General features: G+C 50.9%; 1 protein-coding gene across 2 annotated transcripts in view; it reads left to right on the top strand.

Annotated features, from left to right (window-relative positions):
* The first annotated feature begins 1,235 nt into the window (after positions 1-1,235).
* The window catches only part of Ntf3 (neurotrophin 3), a 69,042-nt gene continuing 59,002 nt past the window's right edge, over positions 1,236-11,275 (top strand). The window contains exon 1 of one of the 2 annotated variants that reach the window (XM_055609422.1): positions 1,236-1,420. Coding sequence is in view for 1 of the 2 variants with exons in the window: in XM_055609421.1 (XP_055465396.1) it covers positions 3,187-3,204 (18 nt within the window). In the remaining variant the exon portion in view is untranslated. Of the gene's footprint in view, positions 1,421-2,744; positions 3,205-11,275 lie in introns of those variants that run through there. The other variant, XM_055609421.1, reaches the window with a different exon arrangement.

Raw genomic sequence — 11,275 nt, 5'->3', positions numbered from 1 at the left:
CTGCTTTCTGAAACCAGGGCCTCAGATACAATTGGGAGAAAAAGGTAGCCCACTGACGCAAAGGTACAGTCAACAGATTGGCGGCCAAAGCCAGAGAGTCTGCTTATAAAGATCACTACCTAACTAACCAAAGCCAAGGCTCTCTTTATAGAGTATACTCACTCCACTGCTTCTAGCCCGGTGTACTCCTAACTCTAGCTATCTCTACCGCCCTTACCTCTGGTCTTTCTACAAAATAAAAAAACTAAAACTCTCTACTTTACCGAGTTTGTCTAGAAGTCGCTATAACCCTGACCGTCTTTTATCTGCCGTGAACAAGTGCATCTTGTCTCTTTTTCTGCCCGGCATCCTCTTTGGACATCTGAGCATCTAGAAGTCCAAGGCGGCTTTAGTGTCTTACTGAAGGAAGGAAGGAAGGAAGGCCCTCTAGCTCCTCAGTGGAAAGAAACAAGGGAGGAGAAGACAGACTGTCTGCCAGAGGAAGGAAATCCTCAGATAGGACTTCTTAAAGAAAAGGGCAACCGTTCTCCACGGGTTCGGGGTGGGGGGCGGGGTGGGAAGTGAATCAGATCCCCCGGCGAAAGCGCACCTTTTGCCCTCCGCTCTTGCCTGGTCCCCTCTCCTTTCCCCATTCCCCGCCCTCCCCTGCCCCAAGACACCGCACATATTTGGCAAGATTAAGGTGTCACCTCTCATATTACAAGGCCTGTTGATCGCAGGCAGACACAGACCCTCCTGCACCCTTGAGGTGGAAACAATGCACTCTTCCTGCCGTCGCCCAGGTCTGGCAAAGGGAGGCGGCCAGCCAGTGTGCCGCAGCTGCAGAACAAATCCCGAGGCTCGAACTCCGCTGCCTTTTCTCCTGACTGTTCATATTTAAGCTCGCCCCTCTCAGACCCCTCCTCCCTCCAGGCTGCCAGTGACCGGGGAGCAGCCGGCGGAGCAGCCCACACGTGTTTTTAACCCGTTCCTTCCTTCCTTCCCCGGGAGCCAAAGCACCTCTTTGGTTGCAGTCTGTAGAGCCCCGGGACCCGGAGCTTGAGGAATGAGCCCCTAGAACTAGGCCGGCAGAGAGACTGGCGGGAAGGGAGGGGAAAGCGGAGAGGGGAGGGGGGGGGGGGAGAGAAGCAAGTGCGGGAAGTGGGGGAGGGCAGGGGCGGGCCAGAAGACCGCGAGAAAACCAGAACGCCACAGAGCACGCCCAAGCCAAACCTCCAAAGTGCTGTGTGGCAGAGTGAAGGGGGAAACTCTGCAGCCCGAACGGACCCAGAGGAAGAAGGAGATATTTTGGCAGGAGGGAAGCCTTTGAAGGAGGACTCAGCCTTTCTGAGGGGCCGTTGGAGGTGACGTCCTTGGGTCTCTGTGGGTGCTGCAGGCCATTTTCGATGTGGCAGCCCCCGTCAGCCAGGATAATGATGAGGCAGGTACAATCTATCTGGTACACAGCCACCCCACCCCCCTCCCCCGACTCTCCATCCTCTTTGGCCTCCCTTCACCCGGCAGCTTCTCTTGGCCTCAACCGGCGGATGCAGTTCTGGTACTGCTGGGTGTGGACCAAAAGCATGCAACGCCAAGGGATCTTCAGGGTTTGAACCTGAAACCTTGCTAAAGCACACTGCGGGTTGCTTATAGACACTTTAATAGGAGGCAAGGAAGAGGTGGACTATTAAATCGCCTTTCCTAGTGCGCGTGAATTGAATCAAATGCCCTGGCAAGAGGGGACTTGGAGAGCGACAGAGGTGGTGGGGGATGAGGGTGGGGGTGGCGCTTGGACTTGAGTTCCACCTTGCAAGAATCGAGGAAGGAGTGAAGGAGCAATGCTCTGCTCTCCATTTCCCCTCACCGCTAGGATTTTTCCCCTCTGCGGTTCTCTAGGGCTGCGACTGAGCAAATAGATACACTGACCATTGTCAATTCTGAAAGCATCAGCTCAAAACAAGTGGGCTCCAATAAATAGCTAAAATTATCTCCACATAAGACCTCTGCCTCCAGCCTGGGAGCTTTTTCCTGGAATGAATCTAGCGGTTGCGGAACAGAGCGTCGCTACTTTCGGGGAGTCGGGAAGGGGTGTGTTGCTTGCCTTTTCTTCTGGGCAAATTGTTTTTTTTTGTGCAGAGCGGTGGGCGCTGGGCGAGTGAGTGCTCGGCTCCAAGGCCAGGTCCTACCTTGGAAAGAAGGGCTAGAGAAGTTGGGAGACGGGGTGAAATGCCGCGTTTGGACTCACGCCTCCAGTTTTCTTTCTTGCACGCGCCGCGCACGCAAACCACCCCTCCCTAGGTCGCTCAGGACTCCCACCCACCCCTTACCTCTGTGACTTAACCTCCCCAGACAGCCTGCACTGCGCCTTAAGAGCTGGTCTCCAGGGCTGGAGAGTTCAAGGGAAAGCAACTGCTCAAGGGCGGATTCCTGTTGTTGAGAGTGGGAGGTGAGGGGGTTACTGAGGGGGAGGGGAGCCGGGGGGGGGGGGGGCCCAAATCTAGAAGGGTCTGAGATTTGGAGGTAGAGTTTAAGGTTGAGACCCGAGTTCTCCTTAGCCAAGGGGCAGGAAAAGGCCTTCTGTCTGTTTAAATGAAAAAAGGAAAAGAAAAAAAAAAAGATCAAAAAGAAAAATTCAAGAATAAGATCAACTATATTAATGTGTAAAATATAATGATATATTGAATGTTTTCGTTGACTCCTCCTCCCCATCTCTAAAAGGAAAGTTAAAATAGGAGGTACTGAAGAATAGGCTATCTTGAAAGTGTTTGTCCATTTGTCTGTTTCCCTTTAAAGGGGACTAGGAGAAATGACCAGGTTCCCGGGCTGGTTCCTAGACCAAACTCCAAAGTGATAGGGCGCGAGCCTGCCAGTCACTGCGGGCGGGGCTCGGGGGAGAGTGGCTTGGCGCGGAAGGGGTTAAGGCGCTGAGCTCGGAGCCATCTGGCCGGGTTGGCTGGTTATAACCGCGCAGATTATGTTCACGGGACTCAGAGTTGAAGGCTCCTCTCCTTACCCAGCAGCTCCGCGCACCGCCCCGCGAGAGAGCCCGGCGCAACTTTCTTCCCTCTTTTCTTTCTCCTTCTCGTTTTTTTTTTTCCCCCCACCGCTGGGTAGTGGCTGCGGCAGGGGTGGGCGAGACTGAATGACCGAACTCGAATCCACCTTTCTCTTCATGTCGACGTCCCTGGAAATAGTCACACGGATGCCATGGTTACTTCTGCCACGGTAAGGGGAGGTGGCGGGCACGTTGGGTGGGCAGGTCCCGGAGGGGGTGGGGGATCGCGTGGGGGAGATTTTCCTGGGGATCCGCGTGGGGGGCCCCAGCTCTGCACCGAGCCCTACCCCCATCGCGCAACAGGCTCCTAACTTTCCGGGTCTGGTGCCTTCCCCAAAGTTTGAGCTAGGATCTGCCCAGGCCTAGGCGCAATCACCACCACCCTTCTCCCCTGCACTCCGGCGCGCGCGCAGAGACGGCGCTTCCCCACCTCCTCCTCCTCCCTCTGGTCCCCTGGCTGCCCAAGAAACCGCCCTCAGTCTGGGAAAGTGATCAGGTTTAAGAAACCTGCCTTGGAGAGGGAAGGAGGTGGAGTCGAGGGAAAATGGGGACCACGAAAAGGCAGGAAAGGGATTCGGCCGCCCCCCTCCACCTCGTGTGTACACACCTCCAACCCTCTGATCTGGTTCTCCTAGAAGACCCCCCGCTCATCCTGTAACAAAAGGGGGTAGCAGACAAAACCGGGGCTTGGAAGAGGCCAGAATCCCGCCTTGCGCCCTGCACCCCGCTGGCCACCGGGCACGGTCCTTTCGACAGCTCCACCGCACAGCCCCGGCAGGGCGTGGGCTGGGGGAGGGGATGTAACACTCAGGACCAGCACAGTTACTTCCCAGATTGGGGGAGCTGGGTCTCCTCGTCCAGCGGTGCGTACCTGCGATGGTGTACCACGGAGGCCTTTTCCTCTGAGACGTCCCCAGCCCCAGGCTGTTCTGGCCAGCGTCTACCCAAAGGCTCCCCAGCCTGGGTCTTCGCACATATGTTGGAGGTAGCGCTCAGCCCGCCGGTCTGGGACCCGGCAGGAAATGGTGGGCACCAGAGCGGGGCATATCGTAGGGATTTGGTAGCAATTTTTCGGGGCCCGTTTTAGGCTCCCCCCCCCCAAGAAGTGGTGTGGGAAGGCCGAGAGCATCAGAGACCCTCCGAGCTAGGTCGGAGTTAAAGGAACCCACCGCAGGCTGGATTGTTTCCATTGCCACGGGGCTCTGAACCGTGGTGGGTACTTCTAAGGCAATTTGGCTCGCTTGGGAACTGAAGGTGCGGAAATGGGGGGGGGGGGGGGGGGGGTGGGGGGGGGGGGGAGGACCGCTCTGCTTGTCGCTTTCGGGCGGGCGTGAGTGGGTGTGCATCCAAGAGGCGCTACTGCTTTGCGCAATTTTGCGTTAGATGCGCCTCCTTGGGACCCCAGCACCGAATGGTGTGGACACAGTTGTTTAGTCAGGTCGCAGGTGGGAATTGGAATCAAGGTTCGCGTTTTCCGGGTCGGGGAAGCACCCACTAGATTGGCCCCGACCTCTGGCGGCCGGCGGCTAGCAGGTTGAGAGTCAGAGTGGAGGCTGACGCGGTCCCGGGCAGCGCGGGCTGCTAGCTGGATCGCTGGAGCCCCTGAGCCGGGACTTGTTTATGAGTGTGAAGAGGTTGGGGGCGGGGACCTGCTGGGGGAGGGTGGGGAGGAGGAGGGAGGCTGCCAGGGTGGGTGTTACTCGCCGAGTCTTGATGTTGGAAATTCTGCAGGTTACGGAGTGTGCTGGCAAACCTGCTTTTCAGTAAAGGGATGCCTTTCCACTACCAGCCGGAGGGCGAGGAAATACCTAAGCACGCTACCCTAATGGTCAGGGTGGAGGAAGGGGGGGGGGGGGGGGAGTTGCACCCGGGAGCTTTACAGTCGATTTTCTAAATAGCACGAACTTTGCCAGTTTACTCGCCTCCCTTGATCCTGACACGTTGCTCAAAGAAACTTGAGAGGTGGAATCTAGAAAATAAAACCCAACTCTCTCCGCCTTAAGCCCAGACCGACCCGAGTGTAGCGTTGGGACAGAGTAGAAAGAGAAAAAGCGGGCTGCTGTACCTGGCGGTATTGGAGGACAGAAGAAAGTTTCCCGGCGTTCGCCTCAGCGAGAGCAAATGGGATTGCCCTTTGCTGCGGACTGTGTTGAAGCCGGCCTTGAAAAGACTGAATCTGTGCGACTCGGGTCTGATTTCCCAAGAAGGGAGACTGATCCTTGGGTGGCCAGAGACTGGGAGGGCTTTCTCAAGTCTCAGTGAGAGAGGGAGTTGTGGGTGGGAGGCACAGCTGGAGGTGGAGCTTCCTCCAGCTCGGCTGGCCCTGGAGGGGCGGGGAGCCTGTGTGATGGGCATCTGTGTGCATAGCAGGAGATGAGAGCTTGTGGGAACATAGGTGTAGCTAATGAGAAATCTGTGCCTGTGAAGGGTGTCAGAGCTGGAGACGTGCAGTGTGCTGAAGACAGATGGCTTGTGCGTGCCTGCACAGACACATGGGTGGGCGTGGTGTGGGAGGGCGGCTGGGCGCTGTGTGTGTGTGTGTGTGTGTGTGTGTGTGTGGGTGTGGGTGTGGGTGTGCTGAAGGGTGGACATGTGTGGGTGCTGAGTGGGTAAAGACTACCAAAGGGATGTGAAAGGGAGTTTATCTGAGGAGAGTGGAGTGTTAACTGTATGGGTACATGAAGCCCTGGGATTTGACTGGAAGGGCTCTGAGGCACATGGGAGATAAAGACACAGGGGCTCTGGCATTCTTGTAGAGAGCAGCACAAGGAAGGATGGCTTTTGCCTCTTCCCTTCTTTGCCTTCCAGTGAATGGTCTGGGGAAGGCTTAGAGTGAGGGTTGTACATTTAAGAGGTGGGTTCTTCTGTGTTGGCACAGGGTCCAGGGACAGGAAGTGCTCTGTGCACAAGACTCCCGAGTAAATCAATGCATTTGCATGCCAAGAGGTGAGATGCACATTGTCTAATACTGTACAGTGGCCCCTCTTATTTAGTGGGAGGACACCCTACCACCAGTTCGTGTTGATTATTACTGAAAACTAGTGGGGAGCCCACTGGATGCTCAGCTTGTTGGTGGGTGCTGGGACGTGGCACTCTGCCTTGGAAAAATTCCTTCTCCATGCTCAGCTGACAGTTGCAGTGTTGCCAGGAATAAAAAGTGCGGTGCCTGTGGAGGTCCCTTCTCGAGTTGTTCGTGGATCATGAGAGCCAAAGGGAAGCTGGCTTAAAACATTATCTGCGGTTTTGTAAAAAAGCCATGATAGCGGTAAAGGATGAAGGATGCTTCTGTGGGTGGGCAGGGAGCTGGAGGGTGGTACTGCTCCTCACCTGGAACACAGGCTAGGCCAGGAATTGGAAGGTAATGCTTTCCAGGTAGAAGGTGGGGATGGGGGGTGGGGGCTCTTGATCCATTTCGGGATGGAGTATGAGATGTCTCCTTACTGTGTGCGGAATGAATCTTGAGACATGGGCCTGGGGAAAGGTCCAGTGATGCCCCTGAAAGGCTGGGCTCCTAGTTTGCTTGTCTTTGGGGCATCTGCGCTACAGATCTAAAGTTAAACTGAGTATGCGCTCATACTTTTGTCTAATGCGCTTTCTGGGGTCTAAAGGAGCTATGAGAAAAGTAGCCAACAGGACAGAGAAATGTGCATAGCATTGTGTCCGCTGTGAAGGACTATGGTGTGTGTGTTTTTTGCAAGAATTCTGTGGGTCTGGGGAAGGAGGAAGTTGGCCTTGGATGCTTAGACCTTTGCCTTAAGGGAACAAAGGTATGCATAAAGGAAGAGCTGTGAGTTTCAGGAGTGAGAGCAAGGAGGAGTTCACTGAGGTTTAAAGTCACTGGGTGAAAGCAGGAAGAAGGCTTTATACTTTAGGAGCAAACACTGTTCACCTGGGCCAGGTGACAAGGAACCCCTTTTGATCATGTGAGGGCATCTGGGTGGGACAGGATCCAACTAATGGCGGTCTTGATTCCTGAAATCGAAGCTTTACTGTCTCGAGGTTTAGGGAAGCTCATCCCTTTGAGAAATAGCTGGTGCTGGGCAGAGCTAGTGCTGCTATTTTCTGAGAGCACCATGGTGAGGGAGAAGACTCTCAGCTGGAAAAGCCTGCATTTAGTTTGCTACTTTGGAACAGCAGTTTTCTGATGTCTAGGATTCTCCATGCCCCTCTCTATAGAATGACGATGTTGATGGGAACTGGCTAAGAAGAGAAATGCATTCCTCTTTACTAAGCAAAGCTCAAAGGAACTAGTTATAAAAGCTGTGATCTACAAAGATGCAATCTGTTTGGACACGGGTGTGGACATCTGTCAGTCATTGGGAAAATAGGATGTTTGTCTCCTCTGGATGGCATTACATCTCCACTGCTTGCCCACTGTGTAAAAATAGTAATAAAATAACATAAAGCTTTCCCATGGCTTACCTCAGTTTTCTACTTATCCATAAACTGGAGGCAGGCAAAGTTAGATTTTAGTTTGTGGATCATTCAGGAAGAGAGGCAATATAGGAATCAGTTATAAATTTTCAGATAAACTTTGTTTAGCATCAGCTGTGCAAACTGCAATGCCAAAACAAATATGACTTTGAAAACACAGAGCGTAGTAATTGTCCTTGGCATAGCCACCATTTGTGTAAGAGGGAAGCAGAGTCCAGCCACCCTGTGTTACTGTCAAGGTCTGTGTTTTTCTAGACGATAAGTCCTTGGCAGGCCCCAGCCTGCCTGGAGAGAGGAACCCCGGGGCTCAGAGTTGTGAAATGCCGCATGCCCAGTGCAGCAAGTTGGGCACAGCCACTTTCCACTGAGACTAGGATGGAGGGCCAGAGGCCCTGAAACATCCCAGTCCTCCCAGAAGTTAGCACACGCTGTCAACTCCTGGCTCAGAGTCAAGGCCCTCATCCTGGAGTTCAGTGGCCATAAATAGTCAGGAGCTAAGTTATTTCCATGAGGCACTAAACCAATTCTTCTGCTTTTTCTGGCGAGATTGGGCCAATTAAGTTGATTGGAAGAGGTCACTGCTGATGGGTCTCACACTCCCCAAGCAGGACAGGCCAGCAGAGTTTAATTACAGAACATTTCCCATCTCTGCTGTTGCATTCCCAGATGTATTAGATGCTCAGGCCTTTCCTCTTCCCCTCCATTCAGGATGCCTAATTGAGTAAGCTGCTTCTGCGGCAGGCTCCTCCAGACCTTTTCCTGAGCAATTCCAAGGCTTCCACCCTAAGTAAAGGGGCTGCAAATCCAGGTGCTGACTGGAAGTGAGAGAAAGGGTTTGGGGCTGACATGGAAGGTCTTTTCAGCCCACCCCTCTGTTTCAAGACCTCAGCAGCTGCTGTTCCACTCATTAATGATGCAGGCAGGTTCTGACATTGGGAATACTGAACTAATGACTGTTGGACTGAGTTTCATGTAAGACCGACTTTGTTGGAAAAGGACCAAATCTTTTACTGGAGAAAAGCCTAAGGCTCATGTGTGGTTGCTGATAAGGCCAGTGGATACACTTTGTGCATGAGCAAACACATGCTGATGAGATGTGTGTGTGTGTGTGTGTGTGTGTGTGTGTGTGTGTAGACACGTGAACACAGGAGCTGTCCTGGATGGGACATTTGTAGACCTTATGTTATTGGTGGACATATATATGTGGGTACTGGCTCAGATTTCATTGTCATCAAATTGCTTCTCATGGTGGACCAGCTGTTTATTTATTGGGGGGGGGGAGTAAGGGCAGTTTCTTTCAGATCATTTGCATACAGGGATTGTGAGCTTTGAAGTGTGAGGCCAGTGTCAATACTACCTCATCCTTGCCTGTAAAGATTTCTAAGATCAAGAAGCCAGTGCAGAAATAAAGAAGGAAAGAACAAGAGAAAGTGGGTTTTTTTTCTTTTCTTTCTTTTTTTTTTTTCAGAATTCTCACTTTCAAACTGACAGTTTTCTATGAAGCCAACCTTTATTTTACCTAAAAATACTAAGGAGCTAGACATAGTATTTTTACTTGATCAGAATGCACTTGCTCTTTGTTCATACCCTTATCTGTCACAGTGCTCCTTTCACAATATTGATTATGAACTACTGAGGTCTCTAGGACTCCAAGCATCCTCACAGGATAGACCTCTGACTAAGAGTGGTTAACAGATTTTGATGCAAAATTTGGTGTGGCCTGTTATGATTGCTCATTATCTAGCAACATGACCAAAGAAAACATCTGTGCAAGTTATTTTCCTTTTTTTTTCTTTTCTTTTTTAATTTATTCACTTTGTATCCGAGCTATAGCCCCCTTCCTCATAGCCTCCTAGTCCCACCCTTCTTCCCTCATCCCCCCCATGCTCCTCCTCTAGTCCACTGATAGGGGAGGTCCTCCTCCCCTACTATCTGACCCTAGCCTTACTAGGCCACAGAGAAAGAGATTCCAGACAGTCCTGAGCAAGTGATTTTCAGAAGGAGCGAAGAACTAACTTGCTTGCTGATCTCAAACATTTCATTTAGTGCAAGGTGTTCTGAAGCAGCATGAGGCAGCAGATGGCTTGCTGACATGGAGATGGGGATCAAGCTTTTAACTAAGTTCTGTCACCAATTAGCTGTTGCTATGTGACCCTGAATGTTCTCTTCAGGCTGTGATTTCCCTGACTATAAATGAAGGGCTTGAATTAGAAGACCTCAAAGCCCCAATGCAGCTCTACCACCCTAAGAAAGATTCTACATTAAACCTGTCCTATTTCATATTTGCTCATATGTCTTACTAGCTCCACCACCCTAAGATTCTACATTAATCCTGTCCTATTTCATCTTTGCTAATATGTCTTACTTGGAGCATGCCTTGGCACATTCTAAGGAGCTCCTGGCTTTATCTTTGCAGAAAGCCAGAAAGGCATGCGAAGAATTTACCAGAATGTTCTCTTTTGGCCAGGAATGCTCAAGATGTTGGCTGGGTCTCTACAGTATACAGTGCATAGAGCTGATAGTAGTTGGATTTGGCTTTCTGGTAGACCTGGTACTAATCATTTGGCATCCTCTCAAATGCCTTTCACTGTTAACATTACTAATAAAGATAAGCACCCACTTTTAAGACAATGATAGTATTTGATAGGAGGTGCCAGGCATTATAGGAAATATCACATGACATTATCTCAGTATCCCCAGATAATCCCATGAATAATTTTGGATACTGAGTTGACGTGAAGCTAAAGGATAGCTCCATAATTGCACAACAAAACGCTGATATACTTTCCTTCCTGAAGCCAACAGAGCTCCAATGTCCACCAGATTGTGTTTTCCATGTTCTATGATGTCATCCAGATGGGAGCTGGTTCTATAGAGCTCTGTGAAGTTTGTCACCCCACAGGATAGCTTGCTCCACCAGAAGCTTCCTTTTCATGTGCAAGACAAATGTTTAGGTTTTCTAGCCACCTGCTGGCAAGCATGTGTCAGCTCTATCATAGCATCCATGGCCTTCCCCATTAACTTCCCGAGCTGTTGACAAGGGAATTTGCCCTTCCAGCACTCGGGTATTGATTTAAGCCACAATTGCCTCCTTGTAAACTCTATAAGAGTGGAACTGGACATCTGGTTTTGATCCACGTGCCCGTAAGAGATGGTGGGTCCCAGCATTCCTGAGTCCTAGGATGAGGACCACACAAAATGGAAACTTAAATGGAGAGCCGGAGGTCTCTTCAGAGTTTGGAAGGTGGCTTCATAGGCCAGGGAACTCAACCATTTAGACTCCAGTTTTGACTAGGCAGACTTCTTGCTGGAGGGTTGGTGGACATGGGTTGCTATAAAGGACTGAATCCCTAAGTGGTACTTGAGACAGAATAAAGCAGCCAGCATGTCCTCCAGCCCCGGTGGTATCTGCCTCTGAATTTCACTCTCTGGGCAAAAGTACTTCTAAGAATAGAGAAACAAAAGGACTTCTTGGAAGCATCTCTTCAAAGGGTATAATTGAATGAATGCTTCCTCCCCCCCCCCTTTTTTTTCTTTTTGCTCTCCTTATTGCCCCACAACTCTCCACCCCCCTCTCTCAAAACCAATAAAAATAGGTGACTTTGTTGTGTTGCTTGAAGGTATTTTCATTGTGCAGCAGAAAACACTGACCAAATCCCATTTGACTGTTTCATAGTATTTATACTTCAAATATGTGTATTTACTTTGTTTTAAATTTTCACATGTAGGGTGATGCATTTCTTCTCTACATATGAGATTTTATCTATCTATCTATCTATCTATCTATCTATCTATCTATCTATCTAT

The sequence above is a fragment of the Psammomys obesus genome, unplaced genomic scaffold (assembly GCF_907164565.1).
Source record: "Psammomys obesus unplaced genomic scaffold, mPsaObe1.curated_primary_1811, whole genome shotgun sequence".
In the NCBI taxonomy this organism is placed as follows: Eukaryota; Metazoa; Chordata; class Mammalia; order Rodentia; family Muridae; genus Psammomys; species Psammomys obesus.
This window is presented reverse-complemented; position numbering and strand designations above follow the sequence as displayed.